General features: G+C 41.5%; 1 protein-coding gene across 4 annotated transcripts in view; it reads left to right on the top strand.

Moving 5' to 3' along the window:
- The first annotated feature begins 3,136 nt into the window (after nt 1-3,136).
- The window catches only part of ANKRD44 (ankyrin repeat domain 44), a 288,736-nt gene continuing 269,405 nt past the window's right edge, over nt 3,137-22,467 (top strand). For 3 of the 4 annotated variants that reach the window (XM_033112213.1, XM_033112214.1, XM_033112216.1), the window contains exon 1: nt 3,174-3,362. In XM_033112213.1, the coding sequence (XP_032968104.1) occupies nt 3,336-3,362 (27 nt within the window). In that variant the 5' untranslated portion in view covers nt 3,174-3,335. Of the gene's footprint in view, nt 3,363-22,467 lie in introns of all 4 variants that reach the window. The other variant, XM_033112215.1, reaches the window with a different exon arrangement.

The raw sequence follows: 22,467 nt of genomic DNA on the forward strand, positions 1-22,467 counted from the left end.
CAGGAACAGTGTCTAGTAATCCCTGAAATATCTGGGTATTTCCTTTTTCCCCGTGCATGGTCACCCTAGTAAATGACATAACTTACTTCCTTTGGGGAAGGCTTCGATGACTATTTGTAGTATAAATTTCAGCAATGCTGCCAGATTCTTTCTTAAGGGGACCAGCCTCTCTTCAATCAAGGGGCTCTGTGGCTGTTGAGGTATGGAACTGGTTGAGGTATGGAAACTGAATAGGAGGGATAACTTTTCATTTTGATGGCGCAAGTCAGGTTTCAGGCAGCAGAACTCGAGTTTTGCCTGTTATAAAGATCAAGGAATATTTCTAAAGTCTGCCCATCTCTTTCATTCCCAGGGCCACCTAGGGTGTTACCAAATATCTATCCCTGGACGTCAAGACCTTTTAGTACTACTTTGTCTCTGCTGCCCATTGTAGTAAGTGTGTCTAGTATCTTGTCCCTGCCGATTAAACGGTCCTAGGACCCCATTATCATAGAAATCACGGAACCATCTCAATTGAAGCATCTCCCACTATCATATCCAACTACTACAGAGCTTTTCTGGTGCTTCCCTTACTAATGTATTTTTCAATGCCTAGAAATTGACTAGGTTGGGTGTACAGATTACACATGATAAAATCACTCCAACATTTCCATCTCTATAAACCTTTGGATGTCTTTTTTGAATTTCTTTCTCTGCATTATACCAGGGACATGCTGTCGTCTTGATCTCACTGATCATAGATCACCACCGAGTCAGTTTCATTTAACCAACGCAGAAACTGTTGGCGTCACTTTCAATGCTTGAGCTTACACATTAAATCCAGAGTTTCTGTTAATGTACCCATCCCAATAAATTAAGCCCAATCCTTTGCCTTTATTGTGTTTGGAACTTGACAAAGAACCTTTCAGCCTTTCACCAAGTTATCTCACCTATGACAATACCAATGTTGATATTTGAGTTACTAATACGACACATTCATGTTTGTTTGTATTTGTAGTTCTCTCAGGCATGATGGTTCTGCATACAGGTCAAAACATCTACTCTTTATTTGGTCTTCTAATAGAGTTGTGCTATAGCCTTTACTTATTGAAATACACATAATTATAAATGACTTTCCTTTTATTGTTCCTTTATTATACAATTAGAACATTAATATTGATTTTTTTTGTAATTTGCATAGGTAGATAATATTATCTATGAATTTCATTTCAGGAAAATAAAGGGAATGTTTAAAATTCTAGTTATAAAAGGGGATGTTGGGTCTGATAGGGTTGAGACCAGCTTCCTCCTCCTTTCAAATTGGGCCCCAAAAACTTATGTATCGGTATGCCCAGAATGAACCAAAATGGATCTTGAGCGCATCTGCAAAATTAAATCATGTGTTATCACTCTTGTGAAAGATGGCTCTATTTAAGTAGAGAATTCAGTGTCCTAATCAGTTTATTTACAAAGCCATGCAGGATGATATTAATAAATAGACCTGTAAACAACAGCAGTGAAAAAGTGCCTCATAGATGCAACAAAAACAATCTGTTTTATTTGAGGGAGGCCATGAAGAGATACATTTTTGTCTCGGTGTATCATTGAGGATACCAGGCGTGGAAACCAGGAGCTTGCTTTCTTCGTCCCCCTTCTCTGCATGATTTGAATCACAATTCCATGGTTAGGTGATAAATTGGAGGATGCTACCACTCCCTACGCTCCTTTCACATATGGAATCTTCGGGGGAGCCTCTGAAAGTAGGGTGGAAGAGTCACATTTGGTTTGTGAATGAGGGTTGATATTTGGTTTTGACCCAGGAACTCTAGCTCTGGTTTGCCGTTCAATGCCACTGCCCTGCAGGTTTGTTCTCTGGCCTGCCTGGGCACCTGCGGCTGCCTGGGGGCAGTACCCCCACCCACCTGCCTACCTTACTCTTCCTCCTCCAGAATCTCCACTCTTGTCACTTTCTCAGGGAAGTCTGCCCTCACTCACCAGTCTGGTTTGATTCCTTTGTCATGAATTCCTTCAGAAGCATTTTTTCACGTGTGATCCCTTATCTCAGTTTATGATTATTACATGCATTAGTGGTGACTATGTGGTTTATGTCTGACACCTCCTACAACTAGGTATCTTGCCTGTTTATGCTTCCCCTTCCATACTACGCTTAAGCAGAACTTGGTACAAAGTAGGCACTGAGTATGTAAGTCGTTGAATGAATAAATGTTTGCTCCAAATTCCAGAAGCATCAGAACTTACTATGATTATGAATATCACTATTGTATTTGTATTCCATGCTGTTTGACAGCTGAGTCTTCTATCTGTTGAAGAGCCTGGTAACTGGATTTTGTAGAAAATGGATGAGTCAGGACAGGTGGGAACACTCAAATGCCCCATTAATGTGGTAATTTAGGACCTCTTTTCTTCTCCAGTAACTCTACTCCACCTCCGCCTTCCCCAAAACAAAAGCCAGTGATTGTATTAACGATGGAGTCTGTGTGTGTTTAGCTGGGAGGCAGCTGGAGAACAAGGTGGAAGGGCCAGAGCCCCTATCCCCACCCCTCAAGGGTTGGACGCACACTCACACTCGTTAAAGAATTACAGTGTGTCCAGGGCCTCCCCGCATTAAACAAAGACAGCGTCAGAATAATGGTCCTTGACCGGGTGGGAATAATTTGGAGTGTGGGTAATTTGATTTCGGATTAGGGGAAGAGGTTTAGGGGAAGGGGTGTGACCCAGTCTCCCACATTAAAGTTGTGGTGTGTGAGTAGCAGCCTTTCTTGCCCCCTCGGGTGTGTCCGCACAGGCTTGCTCATCAGGTTGTGTCTGTGTGTGACTGTGTGTGTGTGTGTGTGTGTGTGTGTGTGTGTGTGTGAGAGAGAGAGACGGGGCTAAAGTGGATCACCGTCAGCCTCTAACTGTGCACGCCCTGGGTCCGGAGGGCAGCGGGGGCGGCCCTGGGGCCCGGGTCTAGCTCGCCCCGGCCCGGTGAGCAGGTGCGGGAGGCAGGCGGCCGTCTGGCCCCACTGCGGCGCGCCCGGTGCGGGCGCGGGCTGCTAGGCGCGGCTGCGGGCGGCAGGAGGCAGCGTCGGCCCAGACGAACCGCGCACGGTGATGTCAGTGGCGGCCTGGCTGGCAGCAGCCGGTACTTCCTGTATAAAGGCGGGCGGGCTCCGCTGCAAACCCCACTAGCCAGTGTCAGCCTCTCGGCGGGAGGAGGAGCAGGGGGAGGGCTGTCAAATTCGGGAGCCAGATTTTTTTCTCTTCCACTGGCAATCCCTTCCGCTTCCCCGGCTCCTGGCGTGACATCTGCGGACTCGGGACCTGTATGCGTGTGAGCGCGAAGGAGCGGAAGAATGGCAGTGCTCAAACTCACCGACCAGGTAGGGGGCGGCGGCGCGGGCGGGCGGGACTGGCGGGCGCGGGGCGGCGCGGAGCCCCGGCGGGGGGATGGAGGCGCGGCGCGGAGCGCGCCCGCGAGCTGTTTACTCGCGGCGAAGGGGAGGAGTGTGTGCGGCCGCCCGCCGCTCCGAATGCCGGCGGCTGCGGCTCTCCTCCCCTGCGCTGTCCCCGCCCTGGGCCGTCGGAGCTGCGCGCTCCGGTTGGGGAAGGGGCCGGCGGCAGCCAGGCGCAGCCTGGGCGCTGGGGTACGGGTGTGCGCGGGTGCGTGTTGTCCGCGGGCCCGGGCTGGGCAGGGGGAGGGGAGGCTGGAGGTGCTCCTCCGGCTCCAAGCGTGCTGCGCAGCTTGGGCTCCGACAGCCTTTGCCGGCCCAGGGGAGGCTCGTCCGCGCCGCCGGGAGGAGAACGGTGGATGGAGAGGGAGGGAGGATCGCATCCTGGGACCCCTCCGCAAGCCAAGCCACGCCAAACCCGAGACCGGCCCAGACCGCGGCTCTTGTGTTGTTGGCTGTCTTTATTCGTTTGACATGACAACCTGACTTCCTCTTTAGTAGCCCCAGAGGCTGTGTGTGCGTGGTGCGCGATGGAGACCTTTGGAGAAAGCGCTCTCGGTTCTGGCGGGTCTCTCCGAGGAGGAAGTGAAGTCCACCCCGGGCTCCACTCACAGGCGATGGGCTACCTACCCGTCTACCTGTGTCCATCAGCTTTGTTGCTTCCCTTGCTGAGACATCACTCAGGGCAGCTCTGGAGTCCTGGTTCGGAGAGGTGGGGATATTTGCTGAATCCGTTGATAGTCCTTGCTGCAGGTCTGTGGAATGAAAACATCTTACCTTTGCGGACTCTGCTGCTCTTAGGACATTGACACTCACAGGTGCCCAACCAAAGTTGCACGACAAAACCCTTTGCAGCCTCTTACACGGAAAAAAAAAAAAAAGGAAGCAGCTTGCGCCCCCCGACCCCCCCACGCCGTTTATTTATGGATGGTGAAAGGAACATTGTTTTGGAGGCTTGGTAGTCCAAGAGACAATCTTGACTTTGACATACGCGGTCAAACATGCCCGCCCTTGGTAGTAAACATCTCATACTTCTCTGGTGGGTTGCATCTGGTGCCTCGCCGTTCCCAGTTAGTATCCAGAACATCCTGCGACTTAAATGCAATCAGGAACCACTGATTTGCTCTCCTGCCTTCCAGAATCAAAGCTTTCCCGAAGTATTTACAGCACCCTCCTCCCTTTTTGTAGGAGAGGGATCACTGAACTGAACTTTCATGTTATCGTTAAATTTAGCAGGAGGAGCAGCTGGTAATTATGATGGATCTGCTTGTTCCCATTGGTTCCAGAGCATTTAATAGTGTTTGTAAGTTGATATTAGGATTTCCCCCACCTTTTGGTCACGTACTTTGACAACTGTTGGACATTTGCTTGTTTTAAATCTTCCAGTTTTAGTCTGCCTTGGTCTTGTCATCTTTGCTAGTACATGTTACTGACTATGTTTGTCTGTTATTCCTAAACCTATAAACTACAAAAAATGCTTCCAGTCGGTGTTATGGTTATCACATACACAAAAGAATTTCACGTAAAATTTTAGAGTTGTAAGGGACCCTAAAGACAATTTTAGACCACATTCTTCATTTTTTAAATGAAGAAACTGAGATCTGGAGAATTGGAGTATGTCTTCCTCAAGGACCACCACTCTTGGCCCGGGGGCAGAGACTACCTCCTGTTTCCTGCCTTCCAGGCTCTTGTGCTTTCTGCTCGGGGTGACACATCTGTCTTGTCATTGGATGTGTTAAAAGGGTTACAAGAAGGCATCCTCTTCTAAATCAATATCAACACTAGGGAAGAGTATGTTACTTGGTCTTAGAAAGAAAGGAAGTTATTCTGGACTTTTCAGAGTAGGACCTTCAAAACTGTTTGTCTTTTAAAATATTTCTGAACACATCCCGCCCTTTCCCCAACAAACTAGTATTACTATGGAGGGAAAGAAAGAGTCGTATATCCTTCATTTCATTCCATTACCTGATGTATAAAAGGAACTGAAGGAGTTCTATGGTTCAAGAGCATCTAAAACTTGCCAGCTTATTGTGGTGCAAACCCAGGGGAAAGCTGGGTGAGAGGTGTTCTGGGTAGTGGGCAACCATGGTTTCTGGGTGGCTTTAGGTCCAGGAAGTGTGTGGTCTTTCTTGCCTTATATAGTTGTAACTTTCAGTTTGAAACTAAATTCTTAGAAGCTGGTTCTTAAACTCACCAAAGACTTAAAAATCCTTTGCTTAAACCCCTACTACAAAAGTTTTGCTCCATCATTGTGGGTAGGGAGCTGTCTGCTTGGAATCCCTGCCTTATGGTTTGTGCCTAACTCTCCATTCAGCTGTTTGTAAAACAATCACATTCTAACTCCTCCCTCATCTGGTTAATGCCCAATTTGTGAGGTGAATCTTGATTTTTGCCAAGGCTCTTGGATATTTAGCTTGAGGACACATTCTTGCTCTTGATAACCCGAATCACAGATCGTCTTGGTATGTTTTTAAATGTGCCGAAAGTAAGGAGAGAAAGAAGATGACATTTCCTGTCCTGCTGAAACTGAGTGCAGGAGGTTGTTGGGCAATGAGGGTCGCTGGTCACGGCTTCCACAGTCAGTCCTGCACTGACATCCCAAGCATGCAAGATGAGGAAAACTTTCCTAACTCTGTTTTGGAAGAGTCAAAAAAAAGGGATGAGGGAGAGTCAAGTGTGGTTTTCAGTCTTTTTCTTTTTTTTTTTTTTACTATGAGAAGGAACTGGTAGCATTGCTACAAACAAACAAAGTTGGCATTTAGCACTTCTGCATTTGTAACTGTGTGTCTTCTGTCTTCCTCTTCACACAACATCTTTCTTGCAGTGGTAGGGAGACCAACCATCCTGGCTTGCCAAGGACTGAGGATTTTCCCAGGATATCGTACTTTTGTTGCTAAACCCAGGAAAATTCTGGGTAAACCAGAACGAATTGGTCAACTTACACAGCATAGAACACACTCACCTATGTAATTAATATAGTAATGTAAGTATTTTCTCCAAAAGGACATTAGGTTTATTTATATCTTTGATAAAGTGAGGTAATTTTAAGTGTGGGGAAAAAAATTCTGTTACATACAAATGTAATGCATTTTGGCTCAATTTAGCCATGAAACTCTTTGCAATTTGATTTGCTATTCAACTTTGGGGGGCTGCTCTTTATGTCACATAGTTAAGGCACTGCAGTGAGGTCCTATCTTCAACTTGGACCTCTCTAAAGTGTTTCAAAGTGATGAAGCCAGAATGGTAAGTTCTGTTAGATCTTTGACGTGTTCAATATGTATTCTTATCTGGATTTGCTAGTGACAGCAGAATGCTGTCTCCATCTCTCGAGGGCTGCCTGTAGACAAACTGTTTCAGCAGGTGGCCCTTTTTGGAGCTTCCTGCCTGGAGGCCTTCTGGTTTGGTGTCCCCTTGCCAAGTCCTCGCTCACACTTGAGTCATCCATCTCCTTGCCAAAGGCAGTGGCTGGCAGCTGTGGCAGGGCAAGACACTAGAAATCCTGTAACTTTGAAAGCAGGATTTCTAGCTGATGGTGTGAGGCCTTGGGACTGGCTGGTGTATTTTATTTGTCTGCCCTCATCCTCCTTCATTCCCTAGAGCTCTGGGCTTACAGCAAACACTGTGCTCCAGTCCTGCTTTCAGCAGAGAAGAAGGGAAAAAGAAAGGCTTTATTTTTTGGACCATTCTCTCGTTGTTTTGGGATCCACTCACATGGTTTGGGGAGTGCAGTTGAGGGCTGGTCTTTCATGGCAGAGACCTAATAATGGCTTATATTTATCGTGATCTTATTGTATGCTGGGCCCTTGTGAATCGTCTCTCTTAATCGTCACAGCCACACGAGGAGGTAGGTGATAGTATGCTTTCTATTTTATAGATGAGAAAACAGGAATAGAGAGGCTAATTGACTTGTTCAAGATCATACACCCAGGAAGTGATCTAGCAAGATGTCCTACCCTGGCAGTCTGATTGCATAGGAGGAGCTCTAACCACACAGCTATACTTTTAATAGCTGAAAGGGCAGTGCAGTGACAGGACTCAGGGATGCCTGTTCCTATTTCCTAGGAAGCCATTGGGTGAGCTGCACTCCTGTACTCTTGGGCCAGACCCATTTCCGTGACAGTCAGGAGCTGCTCTGAGGCCTTTGCTCCTGCCAGACTTGTGCCTGACTTATTCTGTTAGCTGCTCCACCTCCTCACCCTGGTGAATAATGTGTTGGTCGGTAGCTTGGTGATTTTGTTTTCTCGGTCATTAACACATACACTGGGATCATTATAGAAAAATCAGAAAGCTAAATAAACAAAAACAGTTGAAACCATCTGAAGTCTCTATATTCAGAGAGAAGTACTCTTGACATCTTGGTATATTTCCTTCTACCGTGTTTCCCCGAAAATAAGACCGTGGGGTCTTATGTTAATTTTTGCTCCAAAAGACGCATTAGGGCTTATGTTCAGGGGATGTCATCCTGAAAAATTACGCTAGGGCTTATTTTCCGGTTAGGTCTTATTTTTGGGGAAACACGGTAGTTGTTTGTCTGGGTAGCCAGGTAAAAACTTTAAACTTTCTTCATGATAATATCTTCCTCTTGCATACAGAGCTGATATCTATGCTGTCTAGACCAATGACTTTTACAAATAAACGGAATTTATGCTTCTCTGAAATAAACAATTGGCTGCTGTAGTGTAAACCCAGAAGTAGCACACAAGGCTAGCCCTGGATTGATTGAAACTTTTTTTTTTTTAAAAATTTCAATTTTCACTTCCTCTTTTCCTCTAAACAGAGGATAAATACAAACTCAAAAGGGCATGGTTGTTTGTGCCAGAAACAGGGCTGAAACATTCTTTAAAAATATTTCTGAATCAACAGCATAACATGAATTTTTATAGGCTAACGTATAACATGAAATAATTTAAATATAGGCAGGAGCTACAGCGAAATGATAATCCTGTGCTTTAAATTTGTGTAAGCTATGGCTCTCCCTCTTTGTCTTCTCCAAAGAAAACCCCATATGGAAGCTCAGTATATAAAAGATTCACAAGAGTAGTGGTCTCTGAAGCCCTGTCAAAGATCACCTGGGTTTAGTATTATTGGGAAGCCCCTTTGTATGAGAGAACTACTGGTCACTGGTTCAGTGTTTTTTTTTCTTACCCCTGCCACATCATGTACTCAAAAAACAAACAAGTAAACACATAAGTGTTTGTAGATGATTAGGAGTTACATAGAATTTGGATAACTATATAATTTTTATCCAAACTGGGACAAGTTTTGAGAATGATAGGGGGTACTGTTAAGCTGGGGACATATGTGTGAGCCAGGACTGTCCCATGTGAACCTGGGCATGTGGTCACCCTACATAGACTCTGTTTGCTTACCTCAGGCTAGTAGTAGTGAACTAGTTTGACTGGTAGACCAGTCACTCTCTTTCGAGTCAGGTTTACACTGGAGCAAGTATTGCAAAGATTGTTTTATGACCGTGCGCAAGTCCACAGTTGGAAAATGGCTTCCATCTCACACATCCGTTCTGTCCAGTGGGTCGAGGGGTTGCAGGAGCAATGTGTCGAAAGGATTCTGGCTCTTGCAGCTGAGGCTGGGGGCAAATGCAATGATTGATTATCAGTGTGTGCTGTGGGTAGACGATAAGGCAGAGGCGGCCTATGGTGTGCATTAACCAACCTTTCCCAAGTCAGATTAACCTCGGTGGGCTTCAGGCTCCTCTTTGTAGAACGAAGAGGTTGGACTGGGTGCCTTGGGTACCTCAGCTCCACCCTCTCCCTCTGTGACTCAGCCTCTATTAGAGGGGTGCTGCTCTTCACATGGTTTGTTCTGTAGTCTTTTGCACAACTGTGGCCGTGGAGGGTGTGTTTGCAGATGAGCTCTAATTTGGCTCTCCCAGTAACAGAGTTAATCAGTTAACTTCAGGTGCCAGAAGAGGGCTGGAACCAGTGTCAGTGATTGAGGAACTGATTCCTGCCCTGCTCCCCCTTTATTTTACAGATAATCCAAGATTATTTTATAAATTAGTTGGGTAGAATAAACTTTATATAACGAATGATCTTATATTATATTCTTTTATAGAATAATTTTATTGATTAGTCCCGTACTGACCTTTTCCCAACACTGTACTTGCCTTCTTTCTGCCTGTCATCGGAGGTTGGGAGAGCAGGCATGTTCCCTTATCAGTGTTCATGCTTGTAGAAAAGTTGATAGCCCAAGAGGTTGAAATGAATGATTCACGATTAGTTTTTTAAACTATGACATTCATAATTTTTAAGGATCCTTTCCCTTGACTCCCTTTTTTGACAACTGAAAATTTATCTAATATTCTATTTAATTGGACCAAGCAAATAAGAAGTAAGTAGACCACCTTTGGGCTGTTTCAGGCTTTAATAAGCCAATACTTGCTTGTATTTCTTGGTTTTCATGTATCTGTCACCCCTCTGTCCCATCCTCATGCGTCATGAGTATCCCAATGTAACTTTCTAAGATATCTTTAATACCGGGAGACCATTTTGCCCCAAAGGAGACTCCAGAGTTCCTAGTAAAATTAGAAAGATTTGTGGGAACATTGGAGGCCTAGACACGAAAATATAATCACAGTGCTAACCTGTACCTCAAGGTTTTAATGTTAAATTGCTTTTGTGTATTTAAAAAATGACTCTAGATTGGGAATCAGAAGACCTGGATTCTACTCAGGTTCTTTTTCTAATAGTTGTATAGCTTTGGGCAAGTTCTGGCCTTAGTTTCTTTGTCGGTAAAATGGGAGTGGGTCGGTGGAGAATCATCTAAATTCCTTTAAGCTCTAACGTTCTAAGAGAGCACTCCAGATACCTCATTGAATAGCTCGGCGTCGACCTCTTCTCCACTCATGGAATCTGGTTTCAAAAAACACGTGCCTTTCATGAACTTCTGACTTCCCACCCAGTGTGGTGGTAGCAGCTATGGAATTGACCAGGTCTGAGAAACACACCTTGAATCTTGCCTAAAGGGTACTTTCCCCAAGGATGTCGTCTTCTAGGATTTCCAGGAGCTAAGTATTGGGGACACTGAACCCCTCTGGGTTTTCTCATTGTGGCCCCTTTAGAGTCTCCTTGAGCCCCTTTCAGAGCAAGGGGAGCAAACCTTGCAGACCCCATGTTTGTTGTGATCTGTGGTGAGCTGGGGCCCACCTTAACTTTCCTCTGAAGTGCTGCTTTAGAAAATGGCCTGGGTTCTCCCCATAATCCTGTTTTATTTAACTCCACAGTAACAGCTGGGTCTAACAAGTCTGTTTCTCAACTGTTGGCCCCAGAGATTGGGTGCAATTGACACAATGACCACAAACTTTCTCAAGGAGGGAATTCCTACATGCAATCAACAGTCTCTGGGAGGGTAGATAAGTGTTCAGTCTGTGGAGGAAACTTGTTTTGGTATCTAAGACTGTCAAAATGAAGAGAAAGAGGAAGTGAGCACAGGAAAAGTGTCAAGACAGGAGGCCAGGCAGAAATTCAGGTCAGCTGGGACAAATCAACCAATCAATTATTATTAAACAATGGCCTCCAAAAGAAGGGATTGCCTCTATCCCAGAGATGAGCGAGATGGCTTATGGAGTTTGGTAAAGAAAATTTAGGATTTATGTTTCTTTGAAAAATCCCCTTCAAATTTTTATTTTTAATATAATATCCTAGTACTATAAACCTCTTTTAGCTCTACTTCCCTTTTTACCATCTGGCCAAACCACCACTCGGATTATTTCAGTGGACTTCTGACTGGTCTTCCTCCCCCAATGTTGGCCCCTATACTCTACTTAGAGTGATGGATTTCAGATCATGTGGCTTCTGGATTCAAAACCCTCTGATCTCACGCAGAGTAAAAGCTAGTCATACAGTAGTCCACCAGGCCCCCTCCACTCAGCCCCTCTTCTCGGCTGTCCAGCCTGTCTCCTCCCATCTCTTCCTGGCTCCTTGGCTTCAGCACATTGGTCTCCTCGCTATTCAGTGGATGCGCCAGGTGTCCTCCTGCCTCAGGCCCCTTGCTGTTCCTGCTCCCTGTGAAGCTCTTCCCCAGATGTATACATGGTCCACTCTTAGCTTTCTCAGATCATACTCAAATGTTACCTTCTCAGTGAGTCCTTTTCTGGCCCCTCTGTTTAAAACGCTCACTCTACATTTCCTGTTCTCCTTTCTTTATTTTTTCTCCATTGTACATATCCCTTATACCATATATTTTATCCTTTTTTTTTTGAATAAAAACTTTTGTGTAGGAGAGATACAAATACCAGGGTGAAGATTTTGTTGTTGTTAGCTTTGTTCAATCACTGCTGTATCTTCAGGGTGTAGAGCAGTATATAGAACCCAGCAAATGCTCAATAAATATTTGTGAAGTGAATGAAATAAATATGTGTGTATGTGCATATGTACGCATTCAAATGTTTTTACTCATGAAGTGCTGAAACAAAAAATTTGGAAACACTTCTGTAAACAGAACTTCCATCTGTACACTGGGATATTGGATTTAAACAAAATTTAAACACAATTCAGAGAAATTTTTCTGTACCATCAAAAAATAAAAGATCACATATTGTCCTCTTTTCTGGTGATATTTTCCTTCTTTTTAAATTGGGCTTTTGGTGGTGGGGATGGGTCCCCAAGGTAGTTAGTTCTGAGCAAGTTCCATTTTTTTATGGGAGAGTATCAGGGTGACTCTAGGGCAAGGGTGATGTTGACCCTGTATGTGAGAACAGACACTACCCCTCCTATGGCGGGTGGATCTCCTATGTATTCAAGCATTCAGAGTGTTTAATGAACTGCTTCTCCATGGCAATGACTTCGCTGGAGTCCTCTGCTCCCCCTCTTTCCGAAAACGATAAGAACCAGGTACAATAAAATAGAAACCAGACAGAGAATTGTGAGTGAGGACACGAGATAATCCTCATGCTTTATGTGATTTAATCCTAACAACGTCTCTATGAAATAGTGGCTATTCTCATTCCATTTTACAGATGAGGGAAAGGAGATCTAAGAGATTAAGTGATCTATTCAGGGTCATGTGACTGTGGGATTTACATCTGGGCAGGTTTGACTCCAAGGTGCACGTTCTTAGCTGGTGTGCGTCTGCCTCCTGAGATAGGCGTAGTGTCACAAGGGGCCCTTTTCTTCATGGAGCTAAAGGTCTTGTTAGAGAGGACATTGAATGCATTGTTCGGGGAGGGCCCTCATCAAATCTTTATTGAATATACGTGGCATATGAAACAGTTCTCAAACCAGGAATAGTGCAGGTTTAGATGACATTTTCGGGTACTAAATAGGTACTGGACTACAGGAGTCCAGAGATGGGCAGAGTTATTAAGAAAGGCTTTAGGGAGTTGGATGGAGTCCAGCTGATCCTTGAGGAAGGGAATGATTTAGGCAGCAGATGGAGGTGGAAAGCATCCCAGGTGAATGACATGCCATGTACCTGTCAGGTGACCTGAGGGTTGTGAATTTACTGAAGCATACAGTTCATGTTAGGAGGCAGAAAAGGAAAGGAAAGAAATATGCAACATGCAAACTTGGTAGGAGAGAGGTTTGTATATTAACAAATCTTTCTCACTTCAGTTCTTCTGTTGGGTACTACATGTCCTTTCCTGGAGATATAAATTAATGAGTTTGTGTCTGGACAAAACAAATTGGTTCCATTTTTTTCATAGGCATGATCTTTTAAAAATTAATTTGTAGCCCACCTGGTTCCAAAACATATTGAAGCATAAACTAAGATATTACCTGTGGGTCCTTTTGTCTTCACAACACCCCGACTGGAACAGAACGTTGCATGCATTACTTGTCATGGCCACATTTTGTGGACACACGTGTATTCTGCTGAAAGAGGCTGGATCATCTTCATGGTGCACGGAATTGATGGAATAATGTAGTAGTGCTGGAGATGACCTGTTTTTAACCTTATAAAAATTTTTAAAATAAAAAAATATTTTAAAACTCCAAGCTATGGGGAATCTACAGGAAAAAAATGATCCCATTTCTTAAAAAAAGAAAAACAAAATAAAAAAAGCAGGAAGAAAAAGATGGAAGGAAGATACAGAGATTAAATGAGAACACGTAAAAACTAATTGCAATGAGTAGATTTGGATTCTGATTCAAACAAACTTAAAAAGACACACTTCTGTGAGACAGTTATAGACATTTGATTACTGACTGGGTATTTGATGATTTAAAATATGAATATCGTGATGTTTAAAAGAGAGTACTTATTTAACAAACTAAAAACAAAACCACTAAACCTTAGCATTTGCCCAGGGCACCTAAATATTTTAGTGACTCACTCTTTTTGGAAGCCATTTCTCTCTTTATTTCTTCCCACTCCCTTTGTGGCACTTCTAAGGCCTCCACTTACACTTGATAGAAAGGGAATCTGTTATTAGAATCTGTTTTGATTATTTGTCAGAAAAGCATGCAATTGTGCTATTTTTGTTGCCTAAGGAAATACATGTCTGAGTTAGCTGTGAGGTTCACCCGTCTGTTGATTTAGTTTAAGTGACCCTCATAAGTCAGATGTTTGAGCATCTGCCTTAAAGTCACAGCTTGTATGCCTTTAGGAACACCTAGATTTGGCTATCATGTAATAAATTTCAGGGCAAGGTTATTTCCAGGGGAATTCACATATTAGAGTTGTCAAAAATCACTGTTACATTAACTTTTTAACCGTGTTTCTATTTAAACTGGGTAGTTTTTAAAGACAGCAAGCAGTTACAAGGTCTCAGTTTTAATGACCCTTGCTGCAACGCCTCTCTTCTTACCGTAACAGGAAGTGGGTGTTTGTTGCTGCTCTCACGGATTTCAGTGTTGCTTTAGCATACTGGAATATCTTCATTTATTCCTACAAGTATGAAAATACTTACATATTCTTCTCAATGGAGTCCAGATTTCAGAATAAACTGTGAGCTTGAGAAATGGCCAACTGCAACTTGACTAAATGATATTGTCATGGGTAATGTAGAAGCCAAGTGACTAGGGTTTTAGGTACTTTCGAGCCTCAGTATACTTCTTGGACCTTTGAGGCAAGTGTAATATTTAGCTACAAATGCTCCTTTCATTAGCAGCCAAAAAGAAATCATCTTTAGAGGAGCTCTGCTCTTTAGCAAGGAATGTTATATCAAGGTTCCAGGGTACTGTATTTCTGTTTTTACAATGTTTTAAAATACTGTGGCATCTCACTGAACAATTTCCCAAAATACTACATTGGAGGGGCATAGTTAAGAAAACATTGAAATTGATGTCTGGGGATCTGGGCTATAGTCACTTCTCTGCTCTAACTAGCTGTGTCAGTCTTCCTGTGACATAACTTTCCTTGACTGTAAAATGGGTATAATAATACTTGCTTTATGGGGAAGTTGTGACAGTTAACTGAGAAAAAGAAAAGTCTTTGTACAGCAATTGGCCCATGGTAGGCACTCAATAAATAGTCCTTGAATCTCCAGTTGGTTCCTCATTTGTCAAATTAAAGAGATTACTAGTTTTTTAGGATCATTTTCAGTTCTATGAGAATATGATTTTAATTATTTCTTTTTGTTTTAAATTTATGCCGATTTATCTGGCCTTCTTTCTCTCTAACTTAGATAACATTCGTAGAAGATGTTTCTGTTTGTTTTGTATTTGTGTGAAATTTCCATACTTTGGTTTAAATTGTAGCATTTTGATTTCTACAACTTCAAGAGTTTCATTTTTCTTTCATTTCAGTTTTAACAAATCAATTGACTTTGTTTATTTGACTGAAGAATCTTATGTTTAGATAGATCTAAGATAATAAATGTGTGTTGAAAAAATTCTAAGGCGTTTGCAGTCATTCTTGATTTAAGTTGTCAAAAAGAACAGAAAATTAGTTATAAGAAGGCCACTTCCTCTTCACAGAAGTATATAAAACCATGCCTTTTTTAGGAAGTGTGTAAGAACAAAATAGTTGATAGAGCAATCTTCAGAAAAAATCATCTTGGCAGAATTTCTGAAAAATATTGGTGTAAAATTTCAAGCTTTGAATATGTATCATAAATTTCTCTGAAAAAATGTGATTAAAAAAGTCAGATGAAGGATCCTTTGTAAAAAAAAAATCACTTGAATTTGGAGTCTTTTTTTCTCTTTAAACTATAGAATGCTATTGAAAGAGGAGGTAAGTTAAATATCGTCGGATATGTGTGTGTGTGTATTTTAATTCTAAAATGCATTTGAGGTTATACCCAGTTAAAGTGTAGGGCAAAAAAAAGGGTCACAGGAAAATGAAAATGAGAATCGGTATCCCGCTCCCGCTGCCCCCATAATCAGAGTAGAATAAAGAAACAAAATAGGAGGAGAGTAACATATTTTTAAAAAAGAGGGAAGGAACTAGGAATGGGAGTGAGGTTGACCATGTTGCTTTCTGAGGTTCCTTAGAGGTGCTCTTGAACTTTAAGCTGAACTGGTCATCCCTGCTGGACTCTGTTCTTTAAAATAATTTTTAATATTGATCACGGCCGGCAGACCAGCTCCAGAGAGAGCCCTTGTTTACAATCTTAGCTGTAGAGGGCGCAGCTCACCGGCCCATGTGGGAATTGAACCAGCGACCTTGGAGTTAGGAGCACAGCTCTCTAACCACCTGAGCCACCAGGTGGGCCCCTGATAACTGTTCTTTAGACCTATGACACTGTCACTTATTTCGTGGAGTTTCAGGATTGGAAGAACCAAGGTAGAGGTTGTTACTTAAGGTGCAAAAGAAATGACCAAGGCTCTGTATGTACTTAGAAGGCTGGAAAGAATCAGGCTGATGTGTTATCTGGCCCGTCCTGTGGGTCCTCGCTGCTGATACAGAACCTTCAGAATCAGTGTAGTGACCAACAGATAATAAATTATTTTATACCATTGGAAGGCAGGTTTTAGAGGCTCCTAGTAGCTAGATTCCCAGGTATTAGTAATTAGTTTCCTAAACTAGTAACTAGTTTACTGTGATACCTCTGATTTCAAGCACACCCTGCCTATCCTTGTGAGTTGAACTCAAGAAGGACATTTCTTCATCACTACTTTACCTTTTCAATTAACCTTTCCAGAGATCAAATTCTTACCTCCATTTCTGCCATGAATTGGCTCCGAGACCCTGGCCTGTCATTATATCTCTCTGGGCCTCAGTTTTCTCTAAGAAATGAGGACATTGGCTTAGATGAGCTTGCAGCTATGCCAGTTTTCTATGGCTCTAATCCAGAGGATGGCAGACCATGGTCCACAGGCCAAATCCAGCCCACTCTCTGGTTTTATATGGCCTGTGAGCTAAGAATAGTTTTTATATTTTTTAAAATTGTTTCTTTCGTTTTTTTTTCTTTTTAGTTAATGGTTGAAAAAGATCAAAAGAATGTTTGAACTTCATGAAAATTATCTGAAATGCAAATTTCAGGGTCGATAAATAAAATTGTATCAGTACACAGCCTCCCTCATTTGTTTATGTAATGTCTGTGGCTGCTTTTGGGCCACGAGAGTTGAGTAGTTGCTGAAAATACTTACTCTGGCTCTTTACATAAAACGTTTGCTGCCCTCTGCCCCAACCTGAGCACAGGCTTGGGACCATATTCTGCAGAAATCGAGTGCTACACACTTCCAGCCTTAGTATTACCTAAGGTGCACTTTAATCTAGATTTAATTAGATTAAGACAGGAATTCTTACTTTATTATTTTCTCCAGGAGAAAGTAGAAGCTTAGTTAGCTTTCACAGAATGCTTTTAATTAAAAAAAAATTCTTTTTAAAACAATAGTTTGTTAGTAATCAGGCTTTTCCCTCCCTCTAGGAATCACTGTAGAGAAGGAAGCCATATGTTTATATTTTAAATCATTTGCCTTTTAAACTGGATTTTAAAACTCCAGATGTGGACTCAGAAACAATTAAAATGTACTTTTGATGCTCTCAAAGAGCCAAGATGGGGGAGGAGATCTTTACCTCTTATATTTCAGAGTGAAACAGAAATCTTAATATTTTCCATTTCCCATGTGTGCTAAAAATGCTATTTTTAGTTTCTTTGAGTAGAGACTCTAGATTAATATGGGGATGGAAATGGCTTTAATTTTATGGAGAGCCAATTTAAAATACATTTTAAGGATACACTTAATTATTACAAATGGAAATTATAAAGTTAAAAATAAATATCAATAGTATCTATTTATCTAATGTTTCTTCTTATTCTAGAAAGTTCTCTCTGAAGCCAATTCTGGTCATTTCTGTGTGAGTTATGAGTTTGGGAGTGTGTGTGTGTGTGTGTGTGTGTGTGTGTGTGTGTGTGTAGTATCCAGTGTTCCCATCATTGTAATTATAAAGAGAGAATCAGCCTCCCTCTCTTGCACTTCCAGAGTCATTTGAGTTATTCTAAAACTCCTTTTAGGCCCCAAGTGCCTTTTGATCTTGGAAGAAGGTGGGCAACTTGAACTGGTTAGTGAGGGGCAGAAGAGAGGTCAGTCATCACATGTCATCATTCATCTAAAAGTTAGCTTCATTTTTCTCTTCTGATCTTCCAGACAGAAAGAATTAAGACTGAAGATACCGAAAAAGGAGATTTGTCAAGAAGTTGAGGTAGTGTATAACTTTAGAAAACATCGACTGTGACTCAGTACTTCAGGTCTCTGAAATCCTCCAGCGTTTTCAAAACAAGGGCACAAATTATCTGAGGGAGACAGGAGGCAAACACTAGAATCCCTGTTTTTCAGAGGGAAAAACTGAGGCCAGTGGTTGTTACTTGGTGTGCTGACTCGTAGTGGGGGTAGAGCCGTTGTCTTTCCTGGTTCAGTCTGCGGTGCATTTCATTTGCCTGACTTGTTCTTAAACAGCACTTGTAAAGTCACGTGTCACTTCTACAGTTATATTTAAGATATAGCTTGAAACAGTATATAAACACCCTGTGATAGAATAGTGAAGTCTGCTGCCTGGGTAATTATGTGGTTGTAGTTTTATATTATTTGCATTATCCAGATTAGAATGTGTCACCCACTTTCAAGTTGCTTTAGAAGAGGGAGCCCATTGTGTACAGGGCCAAAGCATATTGCCTCATGGTTCCTCTTTGGGTGAAGAACTTTGTGATACATGTACAGAAGCTGTGGAACTTCATTCTTGTTTGAAAACACTTGTAACTGGTAATAGTGCTGAAATACTAAGGCTTTCCCACGCCCTCAGCCTCCAAACACCTCCACAACGTGCTTTGTTTTCTTTTTTTAGAATTTTACCAGAAGTATCTGGAATTGCCATCTGAAGGAAACGTTTGTCACAGAGCTGCCTAATCTTTAGACAAGTCTAAATGAGGATGTATTTAATGAGCACTTTCATTTTCTTTCTTACATGGAAGGGAGTGAGTTTCTTTGTTGAGCCTCTCACTTCTGATTTTAATCCGTTTTTAGCCCCTTGATTAGTGTGGCTTGGGAAGGTTGGAGCTAAGCCATTTATTTTCTCTTCACTTCAGGGGGAATATGGTGGCACCCCCACTTTTTAGTCTGCAGGGCTCTGGTGAACCTGAGGGTAGGTTAGTAGTAACTGTTGAATTAATGAATGATCTAGTGCCAGTTTCTGCTGCTGTGTTTTCTCCTTCCTCACCATCCTTCCCAGTTTCTTACTATTTATCTTCTCTCCTCCTCCTAGAATCTTTGAAGACAGGAAGGAGAGGACGTGATTAATTTTTGTTCTCTAAATAGCCCTAGTAAAAGGATTGGTGGTGGAAAATATTGCCAAGTTTTTTGGTGAATTTTTTTTTATTTTGTACCTGTGTATAATCAAGAATTGTATGACTGATAGCTCAGTATGTCGTGACATGAACAAATCTGAAACAGCCTTCCACCTCCCTCAGTGTAGGAACTAGTATGGGAGGAAATATTTGGTTATCTTTTTTTTTTTTTTTTTTTGTATTTGCAAGATTTTAGATAGGCTTTAACTGGGACAGCTCTTTAAAGATTTGCACAGGAAATCACTGTTAATGTGGATTCTTGGATTAAAGTATCTAGCTTAGTCCCAAAAGGCCCGAAGGAGGAAGAATATGATTCCACCACTGATCCTGGGTGAACAGAAGGGAGGGACAAGCCAGGCCATCTCATGATGCTCATGAGCTGTTCTGCAACATTTTTACCCGCAACTAACACCCCCAGAAGATTTTTACAACTATGTATCCCTTTGCACATTTTTTAGGTTGACCTCAAAAGTTTTCCATCATAAAGTTAGAAAGTTAGTAATTCCTGGTATAATGTAAATATTATTAATAGACTTTTAAAATGAAAAAGTTGTATCACTGTTTAAAATGTATTGAATGGAATTTAAACACTATTGTGCCCCACCATCACTTAGTAAGTACACGAATAAGCATTTCTTTAAAAGTTGGAAATTTTACATTGTTTCTCTTTTTCTTTGAACTTATACTTCATACAGAATTTTATCCAAATGTAATATATTAAAAGAAGAAACAACCAATTATCCTATGATATTTTGTAATAAAAGTCTGATCCTAAGGTATAGGAGTTAAATTTCTGGGTTGAGTTTATCTTGATAACAATTCTCAACAGTTTATCAAAATATATATATTATACAGTTGGATAAATTATTAATAAAACGTGCAAAGTAAAACAATCTTATTTGAAATGTTTCTTGATAAAGCTTTCTTTTTTAAAATTAGTTCATGTTATGTATGGAGACAGTAACATTTTGCTGGGATGATACAGGGGGTTAAATAAGGAAGTTCTCCTGAATAGCAGTATTTTGAATCTCCTTGTTCACACCTTGGGGGTAATTCCCTCAGCCAAAATCAGAATGGGTGAGAGAGGTAAGTCTACCTTTTGTCAAGTTGAGAGAAGGAAGATTGAGAAGAGGGAAGTGTGAAAAAAGTAGCAGTGTGACTCAACCAACCACAGGCTCATTATGAATGTATGCATATGGAAGCTGAAGAGCTGGAGCGAGATACCCAAAAAACAATCTGTGCCTACGAACCTCTTACAAAGTCTTCATGTGCTCCACGGGTACGAGGCCCCTAGCATGAAGCCCACTACTCTAGGGAGGCAACCCTGGAAGAGCTGATGTCATCATGGGAGGCAGCCTTCATTCCTCTGCCCCCTGGAGTCCCATCAGTTGGCTAAGTATAGGTCACTGGATCCCCTCAAGTGTGAATGACAGACCCATTAGTCAACTCTCATAGGCAATACAGATCGCTGTGGAAAGCCTGTGCTTGCAATTTTGAAAAACCAGGCTAATATGTTAAATATGTTAATAATATGTTAATAAGTTAAAACGTTAACTTTTGAAGGTGAGGTGGAGGGAGTTTTAATAAGTCTTTACATGTATTCTCACTTAAAATATTTTAACCCAAATAACATTTCTTTCATGGTGTCTGTGTTTCTGTAGGACCATTCTAGTAAGCAGATCCTTGATGACAAGTTGGTTTTTTGTGAATGGTTGGACAACTTGTCTCTCTAACATTTGAAACCTTATTGATGCCCACGAAGATGTCCTCTAGATATGTTGAATCAGATCTCTATGTGCCCCCCGCCCCCTGCCGTATATTCCATTCTGTGTAGTTGATTGACAAATAGCAGGATGTGAGTAATGGTGTTTGTCATTAGATTTTAAAATTTATTAGAATTTGATGTATTTGAAAGCTAATCTCTTATATTTAAAGACCCAGATCCTGCTTTTGTAACTGATTTTTGACAAACCAGTTGCTTGAGGGAATACGTCTGATGGCTACTTTGGTTTGTTTGTCAATTCCTGAGTGAGCAAATGAGCAAACACGTCCCCTGATTTCTTAAATTGAAAATAGATGTTATATCTGGGTACTTGAAAAAATGAGGTGTAGTATCTCGATATGAATTCCAAATGATGTATATTTGTATGTGTATGCTGAATGGATTTGCTTGGCTTTTCTGTGCAGAATTTCAACAGCATCAAAAATGCTTCTTAAGAGAATGCTGGTATCTGATGGAGTTAGTGTTGCTGGTTCCTTTTTCGCTCATCTCTAGACCAAACAGAAACATGCATCCTCTCTGCCAAGTATTCTGTGATGTCACCAGGCAGGCTCTACAGCACAGCAGCTTTTCTTATATTTTCCTTTTCTGGCTGCAAGAGATTTAACCTCTTCCTCAACTATTTTACCCATTTTTTTCTTTTCAGTTGGGTATCTAGGACATATACTCCTATAAACTCTTTTTTGAGTAACCAGGTTTTATTTTTTAGAGCAGTTTTAGGTTCACAGCAAAACTGAACAGAAAGGAGAGTTCCCTTGTACTACCGGTCCCCTCGCCCCGCTATTGACATCTGGAACCTGAGTGGTACATTTGTTACAGTCCATGAACCTACATTGACATGTCATTGTCATCCAAAATCCATAGTTTACATTAGAGTTTACTCTTGATGTTGTACATTCCATGGGTTTGAACAAGTATGTAATGACACGTACCCACTACGATAGTATCATACAGAATAGTTTCACGGCCATAAAATTCCTCTGTGCTCTCCCTATTCATCCTTCCCTCTCCCCAACCCCTGGCAACCACCGATCTTTTTTATTGTTTCCACAGTTTTGCCTTTTCCAGAATGTCATTTAGCTGTATAGATGCTTTTAAAAGGACATAATAGGATAAGGAATTTTGGAACTTTAAGGGATCTTAGAGATTTTCCATTCTGTGGTCTTTTTCATCCTTACCAAAGTTACATATTTTTTCAACAGTTTTGAATAGAAACCAACTCATTTGACTTCATAAGCAAAAGAGTACTTTGCATTGCTTTAAATCAAGTTAAATATTTCTGGGAGAAATAAAGAGAAGCATTAAAAAAAAATAAACCAAGATGGAGGCAGTAGAAAGAAATTCTTTCTGTCCTTAGGAATTCCTTAAAGAATTCTTAAGTCAACACTGGTTGCCATTTTGATAGCATTTAGGGAGATCTTTGGATTATAAAAAGAGATTGCTTTTAAGTTGAGTGAATTAGTATTAAATAGAAATATGCTAAATTTTATTGCAAGGTGGACCTGGAATCTATTGAGGTAAAAGATGATTGGAAAGGATAATGTACTGTTGTAATAGTGTCATGGAGAACT

This window comes from Rhinolophus ferrumequinum, chromosome 8 (genome assembly GCF_004115265.2).
Source record: "Rhinolophus ferrumequinum isolate MPI-CBG mRhiFer1 chromosome 8, mRhiFer1_v1.p, whole genome shotgun sequence".
In the NCBI taxonomy this organism is placed as follows: domain Eukaryota; kingdom Metazoa; phylum Chordata; class Mammalia; order Chiroptera; family Rhinolophidae; genus Rhinolophus; species Rhinolophus ferrumequinum.